At 49.5% G+C, this 23,391-nt stretch overlaps 4 protein-coding genes across 4 annotated transcripts; 1 reads left to right on the top strand and 3 right to left on the bottom strand.

Annotated features, from left to right (window-relative positions):
* Positions 1-1,286: 1,286 nt before the first annotated feature.
* Positions 1,287-8,221, bottom strand: DHRS7C (dehydrogenase/reductase 7C). Its single transcript, XM_058817217.1, has 7 exons — positions 8,069-8,221; positions 7,433-7,588; positions 4,703-4,815; positions 3,262-3,472; positions 2,927-3,019; positions 2,478-2,633; positions 1,287-1,555 (listed from the first exon to the last, which is right to left on the bottom strand). The coding sequence occupies exons 2-7, from the start codon at positions 7,584-7,586 to the stop codon at positions 1,347-1,349; spliced, it is 936 nt and encodes a 311-aa protein (XP_058673200.1). The 5' UTR covers positions 7,587-7,588; positions 8,069-8,221; the 3' UTR covers positions 1,287-1,346.
* Positions 8,222-10,616: 2,395 nt separating this feature from the next.
* On the top strand, positions 10,617-11,668 carry BLOC1S3 (biogenesis of lysosomal organelles complex 1 subunit 3). Its single transcript, XM_058817451.1, has one exon. It carries the CDS (start codon positions 10,753-10,755, stop codon positions 11,221-11,223), a length of 471 nt encoding a protein of 156 aa, XP_058673434.1. The 5' UTR covers positions 10,617-10,752; the 3' UTR covers positions 11,224-11,668.
* Positions 11,669-11,987: 319 nt separating this feature from the next.
* Positions 11,988-14,821, bottom strand: CCDC61 (coiled-coil domain containing 61). The gene is made up of 14 exons (XM_058817432.1): positions 14,770-14,821; positions 14,170-14,330; positions 14,007-14,089; positions 13,754-13,911; positions 13,559-13,687; positions 13,389-13,464; positions 13,225-13,307; positions 13,025-13,137; positions 12,854-12,932; positions 12,683-12,747; positions 12,522-12,591; positions 12,389-12,452; positions 12,233-12,299; positions 11,988-12,145 (listed from the first exon to the last, which is right to left on the bottom strand). The coding sequence occupies exons 1-14, from the start codon at positions 14,787-14,789 to the stop codon at positions 12,048-12,050; spliced, it is 1,266 nt and encodes a 421-aa protein (XP_058673415.1). The 5' UTR covers positions 14,790-14,821; the 3' UTR covers positions 11,988-12,047.
* A 1,021-nt stretch (positions 14,822-15,842) lies between these two features.
* On the bottom strand, positions 15,843-19,756 carry LOC131566207 (ADP-ribosylhydrolase ARH1-like). Its single transcript, XM_058817431.1, has 6 exons — positions 19,539-19,756; positions 18,571-18,669; positions 18,387-18,492; positions 17,540-17,619; positions 17,286-17,469; positions 15,843-16,430 (listed from the first exon to the last, which is right to left on the bottom strand). The coding sequence occupies exons 1-6, from the start codon at positions 19,729-19,731 to the stop codon at positions 16,055-16,057; spliced, it is 1,038 nt and encodes a 345-aa protein (XP_058673414.1). The 5' UTR covers positions 19,732-19,756; the 3' UTR covers positions 15,843-16,054.
* Between the last annotated feature and the right edge of the window lie 3,635 nt (positions 19,757-23,391).

Here is a 23,391-nt window from a genome sequence, read left to right as displayed (position 1 = left end):
CTGAAGACAGGCATTTGAAAATTTCTGTGGCAATTTATCCTTTGTGCTTAACTATTCTTAGCAGAAAATGCTGTCCCTGTAAATCTCCTTGGCAGTAATTTTAGCACATTGTCCTACTCCAGCAGACATGGAGAACACTTCAGTCCTGCCTCCTCTGCAGAACATTGCAGGGATATGAAAATCATTCAGATACAACTTTCTAGATAAAAATTCATCTGGGTTTTGAAACTTTCTTGAAGGATATTGGTGTTATTTCACCTCTCACTGCCTTCTGCTGTGGTGCCTTGAACTGCTTACAGTTTGGAAGGGGAATTGTGTGAAGAATTTCTGCTGATCTCTAGAACATGCAAAATGCAGTAGAAGGATTATTCAGCTTATTTTAACATGTAATCCACCTGTTTTTACAACGAAGAAGGACAATAATAGAAATCAGAGAAATCACAGAATGGTTTGGGTTGGAAGGGATCTCAAAGAGCATCTGTGTCATTTCACCCATGGCAGGGACAACTTCCACTACCCCAAGTTGCTCCAAGCTCCATCCATCTTGGACATGAACTCTTCCAGGGATGGGGCAGCCACAAACAATGTTGGTTCATATTTACCTGGGGTGTACTGTGATGCCTGACCCTTTTCTGATGAAATTATGCTTATTCTGCATCTTGCTCTCATGGAAATGTGGAGGACTTGACTGTTGCTGAGTACAGAAACAAACAGAACTGAGATGGCAGCAAATGCCCATTGGTTTGAGGGAGCAGAGCTCTGCTGAGGACCAAGAAAATTTTGAGCAAATGATTGTTTGACTTCCCAGTGAAGGAATAATCACTCACACCACAATAAAACCCCAGTGCTACACCAGAAAATAGATGGAGCTCCAGCAGGAGCTGCAGGAACTGACCCCTCCATCCCAGAGCTGAACACCTCCCTGAGCCAGGTTTCCTGAACCCAGAAGAATTCATTTAGAGCTACAGCCAAAGGTTCATGTCCCTGCAAGTCACAGATATTCCTTTGCCCTCAGAATTCCTGTCATGTTTGGTGATTGCATTATGAATGAGGTCTGTAAGTGCTGGAAGTTTCGTGAACAATGGGACTTTTAGCAGTTTGGTTCCAATGGCACATTGTCATAATCCCTAAAACCAATTTGAAGATGATTTAAATTTAAATTTAGGAGCTAGTCCAGCTGACCCTTCAATGGTGTTCTGCTTCACCTGAAGTTCCTAAATTTATAGATGATTGTGTGTGTCAATGATAGTGGGGTTATTCTACTCACAGCAAGCAGCACAAGTCACTGACATTCAAAACAAAAACCTTTTTTTTCAGGTCAAAAGCAAAGAAATAACTGAACAAAATCAACTTTCCTCTTCTGTCTTCAGCCTTTCCCTAATCCCTGAGGCAACAATGGCAAAAAACAGCTCGGGGAAGAATGTTCTGATGTAAACTGCTGCTCTGGGGATGGGATTGGCCATCAGCACCTCCTGCTTCTTCCTGCTCACCGTGGCAAGGACCTCCTCTGCCACCTCCACGGGGTGCACTCCATAGGACACCTTCCTGAAAAAGACTGTAAATGAGAGAGGAATGAGAGCTGCAGACAGACAGACAGAGAGACAGGCAGATACCCTGAGGGAAGAGTGTTTAAAAGGTAATCAGCTAGTGAATCAGTCGAATCAGTTTAATTTCTTTAATTTCTTCTTCTCTATGCACTCTCAATCCCTTCCCCACTCCATTCTCCTGATCAATATGTGACCAAGATCTTTTCATAATTGAGGTAAAGTTCTTACAAGTCCCTAGGGCAAGGAGCAACCTGAGTGCAGTGGAATTTTCCCTTTGGACCTTTTGTGTCACCCTGATTTTTTTAAGATTTTCTAAGCCTTCTGATGTTTATATTGTTATAATGAACTTTCTCACACACTTTATGTTAATAACATATTGTTTTGCATTCTTCTGTGGAAGAGGAGAAATTGGATGGACTGTTGGTTTGTCCAGTGTCATTGGAGAGGTGGCACTGTCACCCTCCAATCCACTGTCCCTTTGGGAAATCTATAAATGTTGGAGTCAGAAAATAAAAAGTCCTTTTTTTACCTTGGAAAGAGCAGTGAGTCTGTGTCATGTTGTTTCATGTCCTATAGTGACACTGTTGTGCTCTCCTCCCCCTCCATGCCTGATGCCCTGATATATTTATTTTCTCATATAACATTGTCTCATTCCAGGCTCCTTCTCTTTTCACCAGGCTAATATTACCTCTATATGGAGGGATATAGAGGTATTCTTTATAGATATAGAATATATCTATATATATAGATTCTATACCTATGTATAAATATAGAATATATCTATATAAAGAAATATAAAATATCTCTTTCCTTTTGCTCCTCATGCTTGTTCATCCTTTTTGCCATTTCCATCATTTTTCCTTTGTTTTTTAACCCTTGAAAAGCCTTCATCCTGCTTTATGTGCCTCATCTTCACCCACCCAAACTCACATTTCCAGATTGATGCCTCCCAGTTGCCTGGTGCTGGCTGGCGATGGTAGGAGCAGATGAAGGTTGGATTCACAGTGCTGACAGAAATATCAAATTCCTCCATTTCAGCTCGGAGACAATCAAAGAATCCTACAGCAGCATGCTTGGAAGCAGCATCTAGAAGTAAAAAGCACACATATGCATGGTTGGATACATGATTGCATGGAAGGAGGTGTATAACAGAGCACAAATATTAGGGAAAATGAGCATGGAATGATTAACCAAAATGCATTTCTAAGGTAGCATTTTAACTATGCTCAACTGAGTTCCAATTTGAAAAAATTTCAGCCACATACTGCAGTAATGCTAAATTTGGATGCAAATTAGCACTTTTAATAACCTCTGATGAGTGTCAGGGACTCCTCACAGCTTATGCATTAGAATTTATGGTTTTGCAATGTATCACTTACAAGCTGCACGAAATGGAATTCCTATTTTCCCTTGGATGCTATTAATTAGAACAATTTGGCCAGTTCTTCTTGAGATCATATTAGGAAGGATGGCTGCAAAAAGAGAAACACAAGAAAGAGCCACATAAATAAAAGTGTATTTAGTGAAAAGGAGAAAAAAAAAAGTCTAAATACTGAAAGCAAAATATCATAAAATCCAATAGCTGGGAATTGTCTTCTAGACTTCACCTGAATTCTACATGCAGAGATGGCTGCAGTATTGATTAACACATTTAATTGCCAATGTGCTTTAAGTGGTAACAGCAAAAAAAAGAAAAAAAAATATAATAAAATACCTTTGGTTAATGTTATAGGTCCAAAATAGTTGGCATCCATGATCTTTTTATCAAGCTCCAGTGAAATGCTCTGCACTGCTCCTTTCACCTTCATGCTTGCATTGTTGATCAGAATATCCACACAGCCATAGCAGTTCAGGATTTCCTTGGCTACATCTCTGATGCAGCTTATGTCTGTGATATCCAGAAGAATCAGCTTTGGGGCATATGTCTGGTGAGCAAAAGACTCATTTCAGTGGGACTTGTTAGATACAAACTCTATTTATATTTACATTTACATTTACAGTTATAGTTATAGGTTATAGTTATAGTTATAGTTATATAGTTGTAGTTATAGTTATAGTTATAGTTATATAGTTATAGCTATTGCTATTTTTATTTCTATTTCTTTCTATTTCCTTTGATGGATGAGCTACACACCCATGGGGACAGAGGAAAGGTAGGAAGGGTTTGTTTTGCTACAGGTCATACAAATGGAGTTTACTTTTGTATGATTTCTGCAAAAACAGATTTTATCAGCTGTGGGACAGAGGAATGAACTTGAAGTTTTTCCCTTTACTGTATTAATTAGACAATTTCATGCAGAACTTTTAGTCATACTTAATATTTTTGCCTAGTTGAATCTGTGCAGGCTAACATGAACACACTACTTTTGTGGTTATTTATGCAGATGAATGAAACCCACTGAAAAAGAAAAAAGGCAAATATTTGTAGGTCTGATGAGCAATGGCTGCAAAATTTATGTGATGCCTTCAGGAACACCTGTGCCCTGGAACAGTCAGCTGAATGTTGGTCACAGAAGGGAAGCTTTGCCAGGAGCCTCAAGAAACACCTGCCAAAGAGCTGGAGTCCTGCATCTCCACAGTCAGTGGCCATGAGGATAAGAGAATTTTCTTTTCTTTTTTTAGTTTTTTGGTTGGTTGGTTGGTTTTGCCGGGGGGGGGGGGGGAGTGTTTCTTGCCCCTCTTCTGGCCATTTTGGTGTTTTTTTCCTGTTTTTTTTCTTGCCAGAAAGAAAAATCTTTTCTGGGATCCCTTCTATCTGAGACTTTCCCCAAAACAGTGGGGAAGCTCAAAATGAATTTGATCTCTAGACCTGTCTCCCACTCCTTAAGCACATGAATGATATCAAAACCTGGTGGCATTTCCTGCCATTAAATGAAGCATTTGGATCCCTTCCATCCAAATGATCAGGCCAATTGCTCTGCTGAGGATTTCTAGCTGGGTGGCTTGTTCAGAACACAGGAGCACTCAGATGCCTGACAGGAATAGCTCAGGAGAGCAGGATTTTGGCATCATCTCTCTCTGAACCGTTTGCTGTTATTATAATGGTGATCAAAGCCATCATTGACAGCAAATCATGTTTCTTGTACATTTTTTTACTGGATTTAAAATTCCATTCTGTCCCTGAGCAAGGTTTATCCCAGGCTATGGATACCTACCGTGCTGGGGTCTGTCACACTAATTAAGGCATCATACAAAGCTTCCAACTTCTCCCATGTCCTGCCACACAACACAAGCCTTGCTCCTCCTGCATGAAACACACGAGAACATTCTAGGAGAGAAATACATTAAAAAAAAAATATTACAATAGTGGCAAATTGATTTTGTTTATTTTGTTTGAAATGGGATGCTGGTTAAGGTGGTGAATGCATACTTTAAAACTCATTAATTTGAAAATAATATGAGAAAAAAGAAAGCATTGACTTGTGATAGTACATAGGTGAGAAATAAATTAGATTTAATGTAATGGGATAATGCCTGTGTTGAATGGGCTACAGAACAACCCCAGTGCTTGCTGTCCTCCAGGAAACATTTCCTTCAGATTTCAATACCTACAGGAAATCCAGTTATTCCAATCTACCCATTTTAGATTTCTTAAATGATCATGTTAGACTCCTAATATCTGTATGGAAGTATTTATGGATCCACCCTTGTAGTTTTGCAAACCTGTGCAGCTGGAAGCTTTTATTTAAGCAATTTTTTTCATTATTTACAAAAGTCATTTTAAGAACATCTTCCATTTTCTTTTTTTTTTTGTTGTTTTCTAGTATAGAAGGATTTTTAATTTAATGCCCAAAAGAGTATTTGCCAGAACACTTACAGCAGAATTTTCCCTATAAACAACAGTTGAGGCAATCTTGAGGAAAAAAAGGGAAAAGACTTCTATGTGAACAGCAATAAATGTTTAAAGGGAAACCAATGATGTTCTCCTCCAGAACTTCCAGAACTTTTTTGAGTTCCAGCACTCAGAAGAAACAGGAACTAGGTTCCAATAACAATCACAAACCATTGAAAACACCTTCAATCATCATAGATTTGTTTCTCTTTTTTAACTTTGATGAATGTTGCCTTTAGTCCAGAAATTCTGGCGTGTAGGAAAAGAATTTGTCTGTTTCCTCAGAGCCCACATCCACAGCTGGCCCCTGCCCAAAGTCCCTTTTTGGCTCTCTTGGAGCCCCTTTAGGCCCTGGAAGTGGCTCTAAGGTTTGCCAGAGCCCTTCCCTGGGATGAACACCCCACTCTGCCAGCCTGGCATCTTTGTCACCTCCTCTGGCCCAGGGATGCTCTGTGGCTGCTCACCCAGACCAGCTGTTTAAACAGATAAATTATTACACACCCTTGATGCCTTCAGTTTTAGCTTTTATATTTTTCAAATCCTGCACTGCATTAGTGCAAAACTCTGAAATCCTTATAAAGTGTCAGCTCCTGCCTTCACATTTTGGTCAGACAAAACAATTCCTCTGAGCCTGTGATCCAAGGACACACCACAGCCTCAGGCACCAAAAACTAGAAACAAAATTTAATTTGGACGGGAGAGCAAACTGTGGGAGTATGACTTCATTAGCTGAAGCTGTAATTGAACAATTAACCTCTGATATGCAAATAGACCAAACTTATATCTGTATAAAAAACTGGTGACCATCATCCATCCTGGGTGTAGCCTCTGTAACGTTCTTGCACTGCCCAAGGTGTAATTAACTATGGAAAGCCTTTAATAAATACCCACTTTATTCTCTTAACCTTGCCCAATATATATAACAAATATATAAGATATACAATAATAAAATAGGTGGGCTATATATATATATATATACATTTATATAAAAATATATAATATACATATAATATAAATAATAATAAATAGGTGAAAAATATATATAATATATTTATATATATAAATATATATGTATAATATACATATAATATATACAATAATAAAATAGGTGGATCTATTGAGGCCTTCTTATAAATTCCTACTTTATTCTCTAACTCTGCCCAGCCTCTCTTCTAGGCAGCCACTTCTTCCTTGTCCTCTGAATTCACACTGCACAGGCAGCTCAGCTGGGAGCAGGAGTAATTTGGGTGATATTTAAAATATATATAGAGGGGGGAAGAGATAAAAATAGGGAAAAAGGGGTGAGCATTGCTGTTCACAAGAAGCAGGAACTGCTGAAGTGTCTAAGGGCTGAAAAGGAACATGTAAAAAGTAAGGTGACACCTGTTTATGCAGCCACCCTGCACTGACAGCATGTGAAATGAGATCTTACAGTAGCAACGTGCTAAAAATAGCACTCAGTGTCCTTCTGAAACCTCTCTTCTATTGAATTAAATAAGCACAAAGCTCTGCAGCTCCTATGAGTTTACCAATATAATATTTATATAATATAAATATGTAGAATAAATATAATATTTTATTTATACTCTACCTATAATAATATAATTGTGCTATAGATGATATAAAATATATTTATTATTATAAATATAAAAATAAATATGTATGAAACATAAATATATATTAGACATATAAAAACATATATTAAACATATATAAACATATATTAGCCATATTATAAACACAGACTTTTATCATTATAAAGATGAATATAAAAACATTATAATAAAACTAAATAATAATATAGATTAAATTATAAATATAAATATAAATATAAATATAAATATAAATATATATATAAATATAAATATAAATATAAATATAAATATAAATATAAATATAACATAAATATAAATATAAATATAAATAATTATTATTAACTTCTACTTCATCCAGTTATGAATGCATCCAAGGCAATGTGTGCATGTTTGTCATCCAGAGCGTGGCTCTCTGGCTGCTTCTGTTCTGTGCCGCTGAGAAGAAATGAGACAACTCACCCTTGCCCAGGCCAGAGATGGCATCTGTGATCACCACCACCTTGTTCTGCACTGCTGACTTGGACAGCAGCCACCGGACTGACTGGTAAATGTAAATAATTCCACTGATCCCCAGGAGCAGCAATGGCAGAGCAAGTACAGAAAGGATACCCATGGCTGTGGGAAACACAAGATCACATCAGAGTACAGTAATCACAATACACATTGATTATTTTTCAATTATTCCAATGTTTTCTGATCTAGAAAATGTACTGACAGCATGCCAAAGCAGCGACTTGAAACAGTAGGGAGGTGATTTTCCAATCAATGGTGTAATGTTGTTTTTTAATGAACAGGGCAATGTTGTTTATTTGTCCGTTTTCCTCATCTTTGTTTGGTCTAGGCAAATCTTGGTTCCTTTTATGCTAAATTACTGTATGATGGCAAGGCCATAATAAAAGAAAAAAATATATATCTGTACTAATAGGTGTATGTATATTCTATTGTGCCTTGAAGCAAAACATGAAATAAACACTGAACTTTATTCACATTGCTATTATCAGAAAACAGAGAGAAAACTTTTAATCCAAATTTCAGAAAAAACTCACAACACAAGTCTTTTCTGTTCTAAAAGACAGAGAAAATACAATCACTTACCACGGCTATGAAGACTCCAGACACACACAGAGCATTCTATTGTGTTTTTGCAAACTTTTTCATTACAGATTTAATTAGGATCCTTCAGAGTTTCACAGAGCACTGATTTGTTGGGGCTGCTTGCCCTGAGTGAGAGTTGCCATGTATGGCTGGGGACAGAGGCACTCCAGAGTAAATTTAGCCTGCCCAAGTGATCTGCATGCCTGACCTTCCCACCCCACCAGCACAGAAAAGCTCCTGGTACAGAATCAATTCACCTGTAATAATAATATACTATTTAAAAATATAATAATAATAATAATAATAATAATAATAATAATAATAATAATAATAATAATAATAATAATAATAATAATCTAAAATATCATATATTTTATATAAGTATATAATTATATATTATTATATATAAAAATATAATAATTCTTATATATTAAATATATATTGTATATTTATATAATTATATATCATTATATGTAAAATATATATTTATATAATTATATATTTTATATATAGTATTATTATATATATAATGATATATAATATTATATATAATATTATATAATTATATAATATTATATTATTTTTATATATAATATATATAATTGTATTTTATAATAATATATATTTTTATAATAATATATATTTTAAACTTGGCAAAAATTAAAATTAATATTATATATGCTCTGGTTAGAAAGTGATGCTGTATTTATTTTCCTAAGTGGTGTGTTAAATATAGTTTTAGGTTATAACATAAGGTTAAAATGAAACATTTCAGAAAATTGAAGAGAAACTATGTTATGTAAGATTGGTGTTTTTTACATAGCTAAAAAACATGAATGACAGAAATAAATATGTTTCTCAATGCAAAATGGTCACAGTGTGCTGTAATGTACATCAGTTTCTGCAAGGAAATGTAAAAACATTGAGTCATGTCAGGCCACCTGCAGCAACAGAGAGGAAATCCAATTTTTCATCATCCCTAGAGCCCCAGCTATCCTTCTCTTACTTTTAAAGCATCAGTTTTTAATAAACAAATGAGCAGTTCCCTATCAGCAGCTGAGCCAGTTCGTTCCTTTCATGGAACATGATGTGTTGTTTGTTTAATTCAGTCAGGGCTCTGGAAACATCTTTCCTGCAAAGTTGAAACATTAAAAAGAAAAAAAAAAAAAAAAAGCACACACTAGAGATAGAGGACTTATATGAGTTCCAAGTGATTTGTTTCCAAATGAACTAGTATAAAGGTAGAATAAAGGTACAAGAAAAGCAAAAAAACAGGACTAGGAGAAGGTCAATTGAGAGAACTATATAGCCCACAGTGTGTAAGACTGTAAAGATAAAATGCTATCATGTCCATAATGAAAAATTGTAAAGGAAAGCTGCCAGAGTCAGAAAATACAGAAATGCAGGGACTGCATTAACCCAAACACCCAAATCTTCAGAAGCACAGAAACCTGACTTTCAGAAATACCCGAGAAATGTGTTGTGCACTGCCACCTTCAGAGCACTGCTGGGAACGCCAGAGGAACAAGAGTATTTAAAATTGTTCTAGAGGGTGATGCCTTATGCACGCTGGCCTAGAACAGAGCCTGGGCAGAGATAAAGAATAAAGCAGGGATTTATTAAAGGATCTCCTCAGTGGATCCACCTTGGGCAGCACAAGAGCCCAGACAGGGCTGCACCCCAGATGGACCAAAATGCTCCAAAATGCACGACCGGGCAAGGGGTCGTGCATTTTTATCAGTTCTGCTCCATTAGTTTATTGGAGTTAACTGTGCAGTTACAGCTTTAGTTTAATTAGTCCCATCCTTGTTATTTTTTTCTCTTAATTCCACCTTGGTGGAATTGTTTGTGCTCCCGGGCCTGCTGCACCCGCCACTTCCGGGTGCGGTCACGTGGGCAGCGCGTCATGTGACCTGCGGCGCTGCGGGCAGGAGGTGGGAGCGGGACGGGGGGAGCGGGGGGGGCGTGGGATCGAGGGGACCCCGCTGTGGGGATGTGGGGTCACTGTGGGGGCGTGGGATCGAGGGGACCCCGCTGTGGGGATGTGGGGTCACTGTGGGGGCGTGGGATCGAGGGGACCCCGCTGTGGGGATGTGGGGTCATTGCCGGGCTGTGGGATCGAGGGGACCCCGCTGTGGGGATGTGGGGTCACTGTGGGGGCGTGGGATCGAGGGGACCCCGCTGTGGGGCTCTGGGGTCACTGTGGGGGTGTGGGACCGTGCTGTGGGGATGCGGGGTCACTGCCGGGCTGTGGGATCCAGGGGACCCCGCTGTGGGGATGTGGAACCTGCTGTGGGGCTCTGGGGTCACTGCCGGGGATGTGGGACCCCGCTGTGGAGATGTGGGGTCACTGTGGGGATGTGGGATCGATAGGACCCCGGTGTAGGGATGTGATCGATGGGATCGAGGAGGACCCCGCTATGGGGGAAGTGCGGTCACTGCCATGGGATCGAGGGGACCGTGCTATGGGGAAGTGCGGTCACTGCCGGGCTGTGGGATCCAGGGGACCCCGGTGTGGCGTTGTGGGGTCACTGCCGGGGCTGCGGGGCCCCGGCATCGCCGGAGAGGCCGCGCGGGTTCGAGGGGTCTGAGCCCAGGGGATCGGGAGGGATCCGCAGGGCCAAGCCCGGGTCTCCCCCTCCCCTCGATGCCACCCCCTGACGCACCCCTGTCCCCCCCAGGCCATGGCCGCCCCCCGCCCTCCCCGCGTGGTGCCGGGCGAAGCCTCCGAGAGCGACTCGGAGCCGGAGCTGCTGGTGGAGACGGCCGGGGAGGCTCCCGGGGCCGGGCTGAAGGTGCCGGGCGAAGCCTCCGAGACGGACGAGGAGGAGGAGCAGCAGAGGCCGAAGACGCCGCCGGTGCTGGCGGAGGAGCCGGCGGCCGTGTGGGGGGGCGGCCCCTCGCTGCTGCAGCAGCGGCTGCGGGAGGGCACGGGCCGGCTGCGGGGCGCGGTGGGCAGCGCGCTCCGCCACAGCTACGGCAGCGCCGCCCGCAGCCTGGGCGGGCTCGGCGGGGCCCTGGGCCGGGCGCAGGTGACCGCGGCTGCGGCAGCGCACTGCCTGCGCCTGGCCCGCCGCGACCTGCGGGCTGTGGCCGACACCATCGATATCGTCACTGCGTGTCACCTCCTGCCCGACATCCGCGGGCAGCTCTGAGAGGCACGGCCGGGGCACCGCCTGCAGCATCCCCACTGAGTGGCACCAGCGGCGGCACCGACACCTGGCAGATATCCACGGGCAGCCGCCAGCAGCACCGCTGACCTCGGCATCGCCAGTGCCATAGCGGGGTCATCACCAGCAGGACCATCAGTGCAGCATCCTGCCGAGGCTGGAGTTGTGATGACATCGAGTCATGTTTGCAGCACCTCACGCTGACCCTGAAGATCTCACCATGGTGGCGTCATCACCAGTGTACCACGGTGACACCAAACAGTGGCTTTGGCACAGAGACTGCCAGCCTGGTGCCCCAAGACCTGCATGATCTGGTGACATCTTCACTGCTCATCCCCTGGCCAGCTGCCACCATCCCAGAACTGTAGCCTGGTGCTGGCTCATCACCATTGTCCGCAAATGCCACTGTTTTATGTGACATGGAACTGAATAAAGCCATGGTGGTGTCAGAGCCATGCTGGGGAGCTTGGCCAGCACTGTGAGGACAGTAGTGTAGCAGGAGTGGGCACAGAGTAGGGTGACATGGGTGCTGGTGTCACATTGCAGTGGCCTTTGAGTTCACTAGTAGCCCAGGGGATGAGCTTGGTGGCCTGGGCTGTATCCCACATGTCCCCAGCACTGGTACTGTCACCCTCTTGTGATGTCCCTGGTGCCCTCAGTCCCAACACTGTGTCCCTCCCAGGGGACAATGCCCTCACCCCATCCCAAGAAGGACACACTCTGGGGCCAAACAAGGGTTTATTTGGGGACACACTTGTACCAGAACTCCAGAGGACACAGGTAGAGGAGGGTGTGTGCCCCTGGAGGGGTCACATGTGGGTGTTGAGGCTGTCCATGTACTCCTGCAGAGCCTGCAGCCGGGCATCGATCTCAGCCAGCTCAGCTGAGGGCTCCTTGGGACGGTTCTCTGGGGAGGCAGTGCAGGAAAAAAGGGCTAACAAAGGTCTGGGTTGGGGTGTCCCTCAAATATCTAAGGGCTCAGAAGGGGCCTCACCTTTACCAGGGCGCTTGCCAGCAGTCCTGCACGCTGGCAGCTTGTGGCTGGCAGCGGGGCGAGGCGCCTGGGGGAGAGGTTGGGGGTCACCAGTGACCTCCTGGTCACCCTGCTTTGGGATGGAAGGGTGGGACCCCCAAAGGGGCAGCCACTCACCATACAGGGGCTATTGCAGAGTGAGGCGCTCAGGGGTCTCCGTGCTCGGGTCACTCTCCTGTCCCTGCCCAAGGAGCGGGGTTAAAGGGTGCCAGAAGGGATGCCCAAGCATCCTGTCCAACCTCAGTGTTACCTGCAGGGCACGGTCTCTGGGGCTTTGCTGGCAGGGCTCCCTCCCTGGCGCCAGCTCCGGGAGCTTTCAGCTGCAGGGAGAAATGGGGATGGAGGAAGTTGAGGAAGGAGCCCCAGCACACAGTGGGTGCACCCCCAGCCCTGTTCCTGTTCCCCACTCACCAGACGAGCTGCGCCTGTGGCTCCTGGCGGGGCTGCTGCTGCCAGAGGCCACTCCACGCCGCTGGCTGCACCCAAGGGAGATGGTGGTGAGGGGGAACATGGGGCTAAAGGGGGAAGGAGACCCCCCCAAGTACCAGGGAGGGATGGTGAGGAGCTGTCAGCACCGCTTACTTTCTGAGCTCAGCCTCCTTCTGCCGGCGCTGCCGGGCCCTGACAAAGGCAGTGGGGTCGAAGCGTGGTGGGCGGGAGCCTGGCAGGAGGAGGCAGAGGAGGGGTCAGGGTGAGGAGGGGGTGAGCTGTGTCCTGTCTCCACTCCTGGGTGTGTCCCCAAGTGTCCCACACCTGCAGGTGACAGGGACTTGGGCGAGGGGCGGCCCCGGCTGCTCCTGTGGCTCTCCAGGGATGCTGAGCGTCGCTCCTGGGTGCGTGGGGCTGGGCTGGCAGATCTCTGGCGGCTGCCAAGAGGACCAGCACCATCAGGGGGGACAGGGGGACACCCCACGGTCATGAGGGTCCTCCTGCAGGGTTCACCCTGGCCTCACCCTCTCCTGCAGGAGGCCAGTTCAGCTGTCAAGTTCTTCACCCGCAGCTGCAGCTTCTGCTCTGACGCCTTTGCCTGGGCCAGCTTCGAGGGGGAAAAAAAGGCTCAGTGTGCATCTGGCAGCCCCTGTCCCTCCCCAGAGCAGCTCCCACCCTCCCCGCCCACCTCTGCAGCCAGCTGCCGGTACTCGCGCTGGTGCCGGCTCTCTGCTGCCCGCTTCTCCTCCAGTGCCTTCCACAGCCTGTGGGGAATGCCAGGGGGTGGTCTGGGGGTTCCCTCCTCACCCTGAGAGACAGGAACCCCCAAACCCTTCTGGGTGCCCTGGCCCCACTCACGCATCCCGCAAGTGCTGGGTCTCCTCCAGGCGCCGCGCCCGGAGCTGCCCCAGCTGCTCCTGCAGCTCCCGCACCAGCACCACGAGGTCCGGCCGGCCCGCGTAGGGCAGTGGCAGCGGGTAATGGATCCTGGAGGAGAGTACAAGGTGAGGCTGGAGTCACTCCCCCGTGACCCCTGCCTGTGTCCCCTGTCACCTATCGAACTCCACAGAGTAGACCAGGATGAGGTAGCGCTTGCTGTTGAGGGGGGAAGAGGTGGAAGGGGAAGGCCGGGTGACTGCCCCCACTTTCCGGCTGTGCAGGGTCTCCAGGTCGGTGAAGGTGAGCAGCTCCAGGCTGACGGAGTCGCTGCTCTGCAGAAAGTTGGAAAAGCAGGAGGGATCGATGAGACACACACCCCACCCCAGGCACCCCCAAAACGCCGCGTGGGGCAGCAGCACGGCCACACCTGTGTCAGTGCCGACTCCAGCATGCTGCAGAAAATGCCAAACTGCTTGAAATTCCCCGTTTTGCGGGTCAGGTCCTCGATGACTGCAAGGAGCAGAGGGTATTTCAGTCACAGGCAGCCGTGGGAGATCCCTCATCCCCCCCAGGCTCCCTCCAGCACTCACAGGCGGCATCGAACTCGCCCCTCCACAGGTCGCTGGTGCCGTGAGCCTCCACCTCCACCCGCAAGGTGCTGCGGGTCAGGGTCACCCGCACCGTGTGTGCCCCGGGCCGGAAAGCGCACTCGGCCTGCAGGTACCGCGGCTCCGCCATGGCACGGGGGGCTCTGCGGGCACACAGGGGCACCATTGGCACACGGTGCATCCCAGGCACACCCGGGCACCCCAGCAGCACACAGGGGCACCCTTGGCACACCATGGACCCCAGCAGCACACAGGGGAAAGGGGAGCCCGGCTGGAGGGCTCGGGACAGCTGAGCTGCGGTGGGGTCTGGGCTGGTGAGAGCAGAACGGGAGCAGAATTATGGGAACGGACGGGGTGAGAAGGGGAGCCCACAGCCCCACGAGCGGTGAGCGGACGGCACCTCGGAGCTTTTGTTGACTCGGGCTCGATGGGGGCGGGCGCAGCGCGAAGGGGTGGAGAGAACACAGCGGAAGAAGGGGAGAGCCGTGGGTTTGGGCCTGCTGCCTGCGCGGCTGTTCGGGGGTACCGAGGGAGGGGAGCTGGGGATTGCCGGGCCCGCGGTGCCGCTCAGCCCACAGGTACCGGGAGCAGCCGTGCCGCATGGGGGGAGCCTCACCGCCCGCCGCGATCCTCCGCTCCTGGCCGCACCCCGCTCCGCCTCACCGCCCAATCTCATTGGCTGGCCGCGCCCCGCCCTGCCTCCTCATTGGCTGGTTGCACCGATCCCTCCCGCTCATTGGCTGTCGGCGCTGCCCGTCATCGCAGTGCCGTTAGCCGCTCCGCCCTGCCTGCCAGCTTCCCGCTGCCATTGGTTGTCAGGCGAAGCCCGCCTCCTGCTCCCGCTGTGCCATTGGTTAATGGAGCTGTCGCTCATTTTGGGGCAGAGGTGGAGCCACGCCTGCTTGCTGTAGTCCGCCCCTTCTCATGCATCTGAGCGACGTGCCTGCCATTGATCATGGCCGCGGTCTGCTCTGACAGGAGATACGGAACGGAACGGAACGGGTCACTGAGTCTGGGGCAGGAGATCTGGGCTGGATATGGGGCAGCACAGAACCCGAGGCAGTGCAGGAGGGCACTGACAAGTTGTGGAGCAACTGAACCTCGAACCTGATTTTATTAAGCAGTGAGAGACTGGGGGATGCCTCAGGAGGCCGCAGTACTCCACTAGAGGGCCCCAATGTTTAGGAGGACCCCCCCCAGTTGCAACGTTTCCCCCCGAAATGGATGGAAGGGGCAGCCCTAAGGCTCCAAATCCCCCCCAGAACGTTGCAGGGGGGCGCCCATAAAATATTGGGGAGGAGAGCACATATAGTATTGTTCAACACACCCCAAAATTGCCCCTGGGACTTCCAGCTTTGTCTCTTGGCAAGGCAGGGGCTTCCTTCACTCACAAGAGTCCTTAGGAAAGTGATGTTGGCTTGTAGTTTAGGGATATCCTCCAAGCTGAATACTGTTGCAGTTATGGTGGCAGGACGGAATCTGGCTCTGGTCAAGGGTGGGTGATTTAGTGCCGTTCTGCTGGGTTAAAGTCATAGTTTATGTGCCGGTTTGTTGTTTTGAGTGGGTTCATATAGTTCCCACAGCCTCTCATTTAAATTAAGTCCTCCTGGGAGCAGGGGAAGTGGTTCTCGACGAAAAGGGATACAGATCCGGGAAAGGAGTACAAATACCGAGTATAATGGAAAGGGATACAAACACAGGGTAAAATAGTAACACTTAATAGCGGACACTAAAGCAAGTCCTAGAACTCTAACATTCAATATTTAACAACAAACCAACACTTCCAATTAAGACCCTATCAACGTCATTACCACCAAGTAGCAATTACTACTCTGAGAAAGCGCTCTCCTCTCCAGGGCTTCATTTCTCACCGCCGTGCCCCCCAGGCCAGCGTGTGCAGCCTCCGGGCGGCCTCGCTGAGGCGCCCGCGGTACTCGAGGCGCCGGTGCAGCCCCGGGGGCACGGCTGCCATCCCCCGCAGCAGCCCCCAGCAGCCCGCCGCGATGGTGCCCGTGGAATCGCTGTCCCCGCCGTGCAGCACCGCCCTGGCACACAGCTCCTGCCAGCTGTCCCCCGCTGCCAGCAGCGCCTCCAGCGCCACCATGGGCGCGTCGTGGCCGCTGCGGCCCGCCCAGCCGTCCAAGGCCCAGCGCAGGTACTCGGTGTCCCGCTCGGCTGGGGACGGCAGCGGTGGCACCCGCGGAGGGCCACCGCCTGCCAGGAGCCCGCGGGACTCCAGGTACCTGCAGAGAATGGGGACATCCAGGTCACCGGGGACATTGCTGTCACAGACAATGGGGTAACCAGTGAGGCTGGGGGTCACTGGGCTGTGGCTCTCCAGCAGCCCCTGTGTAGTCGTGGTATTTTGTGAAAAATCCTTTCTTTGGGATTTTTTCTCCTGAGAAGCCGAGAAACAGCTTTTCTCCTCAGATACAAAATGTAAACAATGATTATCTGCTGCTGTGGAATGCAACAGGTGGATCTTTGATTGGTCTCATGGGGTTGTTTGTAATTAATGGCCAATCACAGTCCAGCTGTCCAGACTATCTCGGTCAGTCATAAGCCTCTGTTATCTTCTTTTTCTATTCTTAGCTAGCCTTCTGATGAAATCCTTTCTTCTATTCTCTTAGTATAGTTTTAATAAAATATGTTTTATAAAATAATAAATCAAGCCTTCTGAGACATAGAGTCAACATTCTCATCTCTTCCCTCATCCTGAGACCCCTGCGAACACTGTCACACCCCTGTGACCCCAGATAACTGCAGGGACACTGGGGACAATCAGGAAACCTGTGGGGTAGCAAGGCACTGGATACCAGTACCACCAAGAACACTAAATGCCCCAGGAACCCCAGGGACACAGAGGTCACTGTCCCCAAGGATGGCACCTCTGGCAGTGACATGAGGGACACTGGGTGCACCAGGGACAGACTGGGCATCGGGGTCAGCAATGACACCGCTGGAATGCCCTGCCAGGACTGTCAGAGAGCCTGGCTGGCACCAGTGGCACTAATGGACTGAGTCACCTTCTCAGTATCCTCCCCAGCCCCTCCTTGTGCTCCCAGTGTCCCCCCAGAACCCTCACAGTGCCCCCTCACCGGTGCCACGCGTCCCCAAAGAACGGCCAGGCAGCAGCATTGTCCTCCAGGGCCAGCCCGGTGCCCTGCACGTAGTCCCATGCCAGGGGCAGGACCCGCAGCAGCTCAGCCCCCCAGCGCTCTGGGGGCTCACCCCGAGCCCCCAGTGCCCCAAAGAGGGCCACAGCCAGTGCTCCAAGGTACCCTGTGGGGACAGGGGCTTCAGGGGAGTTCTGCTGTCCCCTCCTGCCCTCCCCTGCCAGGCTGGCACTCACCAGTGGGGTGGTGGTGGGTCATGCGCCCGCTCTCGATGCTCACCCGGATCAGAGTCGGCAGTTCTGAGGCGTGTGGGTACCTGCACTGGCATCACACCAGTCCCCAAACTCCTGCTCCTGTATGTCCAGGAATGTCCCCATTCCCAGTCCACCACCCTTGTCCCTGTTGTGCCCATTCTCCCAGCCCCATCACTTCCACGTCCCACTCTTAGTTGCTCTGTGACCTGTGTCCCTCTTCCCTATTGCTGTCCCCATGTTCTCCGTCCCCAGCCTCCCAGCTCCAGCTCCACATGTCCCCAAGCCCTGGACCTTGTCCCCTCCAGCTCCACCAACCCCATATCCCCGCTCTTCCCCCTCTGACATTCTCATGTCCCTCTTACCCTACTCCCATCCCTTCCTGTCCCCTTCCCTCCAGCTCTGACACCCCCATTTCCCCAGCCCCAAACATCCTCATGTCCCCACTCCCCCAGCTCTGACACCCCCTTATCCCCATCCCGTGTCCCTCCCCATGTCTGCCCTTCCACTCATTGCAGCACCCCCAATCCCTGTCCACATCACCCCAGCTCTGACACCCCTTTATCCCCATCCTGTGTCTCTCCCTGTGTCTGCCCTTCCATTCATTCTGACACCCCCACATCCCTGTCCCCACCCTGTCCCTCTGACGTCCCCTTATCCCCATCCCATATCCCTCCCCGTGTCCCCGCGTGGCATTCCTGTATCCCCCCTTCCACTCATTCTGACACCCCCACATCCCCATCACCCCAGTTCTGACACCCACATCCGTGTTCCCCAGTGCCCCCAGGTGTCCCCAGTGTCCCCAGGTGTCCCTCAGTGTCCCCGTGCCCACCTGAGGCCGATGGCCAGGCTGCGCATGGCAGCCCCGCAGCCGGTGCCGCGGGCGTTGAAGGGGATGCGATAGCCCTGGGGCTCCCCCGGCCGCAGCTGGGAGGTGCCTGGGGAGGGGACAGGGGGGTGTGAGGCTCCCTGAGCCCCTCTGCCTCTCCCTGGCTCCTCGGGCCCTCCCTGCTCACCTAGGATGCTGCTGGGTCCGGGCTTGCGTCCCTCCATGTCCCCCATGGCGGCCACGTAGCGCTGAGCCAGCTCCTGCAGGAGGGGTTCCCCCTCCAGGCCTGTGCAGGGTGGGCGTGAGGAACCCGGCCAGGTTACCCAGGCTGGCAGGGAGAGGCCCCATGAACCCCCCCAAAAATTAAGGGAGGGAATAACATCCTCATCGCACCACTCCCAGAAATGTGGGGAAGGGAACACTGCCCCACAGAGCCTCCAAAACTGGAGGGGAAGCAGGATGGGTTTAGTGGAGAAATGGGGAATATCCCTGAGCACTGCAGACTGAGTGAGAAAGGGGGACCCTGCTGGGTTCCCAAAGGAGACCCCTAAGACCCCTGTGAACACCGTGACACCCCTGTGACCCCAGATACTGGCAGGGACACTGGGGACAATCAGGAAACCTGGGGGGTGTCAAGGCACTGGATACCTTCTTACTACCACCAAGAACACTAAATGCCCCAGGAACCCCAGGGACACAGAGGTCACTGTCCCCAAGAATGGCACCTCTGGCAGTGGGAGGGGGAAATGTCCCTGTCTCCAGCACCCAGTATGGGATGAAGGGGCACATAAATGAGGAAAAACACAGACACACTCACAGTGCCCATGCCACCCCCACCCAGAGGAAACAAGGATACACATCCCCCCAAGGCCCCTCAGAATCCCTAAAAGTTGGGGAAAGTGTGATAAAGATGCCCCAAAGCCCCCTCCAGAGCTGGACAATCCCATCAATCCTCCAATTGAGTCAGGGATGCCATGGGGACCTCCCTGACACATCCCAGGCTGTAAGGGGACACCCAGACACCAACCCAAGGAACAAAGAGGCACCCCCCACCTCTTAGGGGACAAACAAGGACACCCCCTCCAGCGCCAGCCTGGGGCACAATGGGGACCCCACCCCCAGGGACCCCTCCCTTTGGGTCACGGTGTCCCCCACCTGTGGCCAGCCCCTCGGCGGTGGCGAGGTGCAGCACGGTGTCATCGCTGACGGGCCACTCGGGGGGCTCCAGGCTGATGGCTGCCAGCCCCCCCAGCTCAGCCAGCTCGCCGTGGATCTGGGGGCCCGAGGTGCAGTACTCCCAGCGGGCACCCCGATAGCCCAGGGCATCCCCCACCCCGCTCAGCACCATGGCTGCCTCGTAGGCCTCCACAGAGGGCACCCTGGGGGAACAGAGCGCTCAGGGGGTGCTGGGGGAACCCTGGGGGAACACAGGGCTCAGGGTGAACCCTGGGGGAACCCTGGGGGAACACAGGGCTCAGGGGGTGCTGGGGGAGCCCTGGGGGAACAGAGGGCTCAGGGGGTGCTGGGGGAACCCTGGGGGAACAGAGGGCTCAGGAGTGCCAGGGGCTGCCAGGGTGTTCAGGGGAACCTGGGGGAAGAGAGGGTTCAAGGGGTGTTCAGGGGGTGCCAGGGTGAACCCTAGGGGAACAGAGGGCTCAGGAGGTGTTCAGGGGGAACCCTGGGGAAACAGAGGGCTCAGGGGGTTCCAGGATGTTCAGGGGGTGCCAGGGGTTTCAGGGGGAACCCTGGGGGAACAGAGGGTTCAGGGGGTTCCAGGCAGGGTGTTCAGAGGGAGCCCTCTCTGATCAGAAGGTTCAGGGGGTTCAGGGGTGAGCCCTCTCTGATCAGGGGGCTCAGGGTGTGTTCAGGGGGAGCCCTCTCTGATCAGGGGGCTCAGGGGTGCCAGCAGCAGGGGAAGCCCAGGGATCCCGGTGCACTCACGGCTCCTCCATGGTGCAGCAGCTGGGAACGCCTGTCAGGGTCAGGGCACGGGGCCAGGGCTGGCCAGGGGCCCTTAAGGGGACCAGAACACCCCGGGGATGTGGGTACAGGGCTGGTATCCCCAAAACAAGAGGGAGAAAGCAGGGAGGGACTCCAGGGGCAGAGGGAAAGAGAGGTCCAGGGGCCTCAAATCTCTTTTTAGGGTCAAAGCTTTAAACTGTGGTAACAAAGCATCCTCTGAAGGCACAAAACGTAACTTCAGGGTACAAAGTGTTTTCAAAGTTTAATTTTTAGGACCCCAAGCCCTCTTTTTAAGATCAAAACCTTCTTTTGGAGGGTCCAAAGTTCTCTTTTACCACTCAAAGGTTCCACTGGACTGCCTGAAGCCCTCTAGTCAGCACCAAAGCTTCACTTCTTGGGGCAAGAGAGGTTTACCTCCATTGCAGGGCCCACAAGGTCATTTGTAGCATTTCACCTATTAATGTTTTTTATGCCTAAAACCTCCATTTTGGGGCCAGAATCCTAATTTTTGGGCTCCCAACCTCTCTTATATCAGCTGTTGCTTTTTTTACGGCACAGAGTTTCATGTTTTGGATCCAAACCCTTATTTATTGGACAGAAATCCTGCCTAGACTACAAACCTACATTGGGATGGTTCTAAACCCCATGTTTCCTTCTGAAGCTCTTAGTTCTGTCTTCCTAATCAGGCTCCTTTTAGGCTACAAAGTCTCATTTTGAGCATCCAAAGAATGTTTCAGCTCACAACTTCTCTTTTTGTGAGTTCCAAGCAGGGTTTTTCCTCTCCAAAGCCTTCTTTTCAGGCAATTTGGCTTTTTTCCCAGTTAAAAAAAACCCCAACCAAACAAACAAAAAAACCCAACAATCAAACCTGTGATGGTTGAGGTGAGGATCTGACAAGAGACGAGGATCTGACTCCATGTTTCAGAAGACTGATTTATTATTTTATCATATATATTACATTAAAACTATACTAAAAGAATAGAAGAAAGGATTTCATCAGAAGGCTAGCTAAGAATAGAAAAAGAAGGAATGATAACAAAGGTTTGTGGCTTGGACTCTCTGTCCGAGCCAGCTGACTGTGATTGGCCATTAATTAGAAACAACCACATGAGACCAATCACAGATGCACCTGTTGCATTCCACAGCAGCAGATAATCATTGTTTACATTTTGTTGCTGAGGTTTCTCAGCTTCTCAGGAGAAAAAATCCCAAGGAAAGGATAAAAGATGTCTGTGACACAAGCCCCTGTTCTTTCTTGGTTGGTCACACTCTACAGAAATTAAAGTGCTACCTCTGACAGGGTTTGGTTCTGAAGGCAAGTTTACTGTTTCATAATGTCCAGATTGATGATCATGAAATAACAGAATTCTCAGTAATTGGTGAAACCAGGAGAGGCACCAACAAAACTTCTGGAGGGCAGATTTTGACCTTGTCAAGAAGCTGATTTGGAAACTTCCTTGGGAAGCAGCCTTTAAAAACAAAGGGGTCCAGGAAGGATGGATGTTCTTCAAGAAAGTAAGCCTGAAGGCACAGCAGCAGGTGTCCCTGTGGGCTGGAAGTTGAGCTGTTGGGGATGACAACCGGCCTGGAGGAGCAGGGAAGTTCTGAAGGAGCCCCTATTCTTCATGTCCCAGCCTCATTGTGGGCAGTGAGCAGCTGGCAGAGCTGGGCAGGTTTCTGCAGTTTCTGTTTCTGGGGGATTCCTTACTGGGAGCAGCACTCAGAGCAGAGTCAGACTGTCACAGACATATTTTATGGAAAATCTTTTCGTTAGGATCTTTTTTCCTGAGAAGCTGAGAGGCCTCAGGAACACAATGTAAACAATGATTATCTGCTGCTGTGGAATGCAACAGGTGCATCTGTGATTGGTCTCATGGTTGTTTGTAATTAATGGCCAATCACAGTCAGCTGGCTCGTACTTCTGTCCGAGACAGAAGCTTTTGTTATCATTCCTTCTTATTCTATTCTTAGCTGGCCTTCTGATGAAATCCTTTCTTTAATATAGTTTTAATATAATATATATCATCAAATAATAAATCAGCCTTCTGAAACATGGAGTCAGATCCTCATCTCTTCCCTCAACCTGGGACCCCTGTGAACACAGTCACACTATTCCTTTCAAGCCTTCTGATGAAATCCTTTCTCCTGTTCTTTTAGTATCGTTTTAATATATCATTTTCTTTTAATATAATATATATAATAAAATAATAAATCAGCTTTCTGAAACATGGAGTCAAGATTCTCATCTCTTCCCTTTCTGACCACATCAGGGCAGTCTGCTGGTGCTCTTTGTGCAAGCTGCTCCCTGCCAGAGACACTTTTGGTACTTCCTGCATTCCTCTTCTTCCTCTCTGGCATTGCACAAGTCCCATCATCTGCTCCCCCCTCCTCCAGGCGGGCAATCTGCCCTCGTCACTGCTGTGGTGGCATGAGTCCCCTGAGCCAAGCACCACCCCGGTGTCCTCTGCCAGCTTGCTGCGTGTCCTCTCTGCCCCAGCATCCAGTTAGGAAAGACATTCAGCAGGACCAGCCCCTGACCCTTGGGAGATGCTGTTTGTTCCTGGCTCCATCCTTGTTGTGGTGTCACTGAGCAGCCCCCTCAGGGCCTGGCCCTCAGCCCTTTTCAGCCACCATTGCCACATCCAGCCCACGTCCCTTCCAGTGACTTAAACTCCATATTTAAAATTGCTAGATGGGCACGTGCAAGCACACAGCTCCCACAATCCCATCACACAACCATCACACTGTGGGTATTTCCAGCAGCTGCCTCAAAACCTGAGAAGGAAACACTGTGTAAATTATTCACACAATGTCACAGCCCACCAGTCAGAGGCATGATGTTCACTGGAAATTGTCATCAGGCTCAACAAAGGCACTTGATGATGTGTCAGGGAATTCTTTATGTTTTATTCTTGCCATAATTCTGGCAACCAGCCAAATATTTAGGCCCAAAAGATGTTGGCTAAAAATCCTTGAATTCTACATTAGGCTTTCACGAGTGGTGGCTGACAAGCCCTTAATTTTGTATAGCATTACTTTTCAATAA

Source organism: Ammospiza caudacuta, chromosome 19 (genome assembly GCF_027887145.1).
Source record: "Ammospiza caudacuta isolate bAmmCau1 chromosome 19, bAmmCau1.pri, whole genome shotgun sequence".
Lineage (NCBI taxonomy): Eukaryota > Metazoa > Chordata > Aves > Passeriformes > Passerellidae > Ammospiza > Ammospiza caudacuta.
This window is presented reverse-complemented; position numbering and strand designations above follow the sequence as displayed.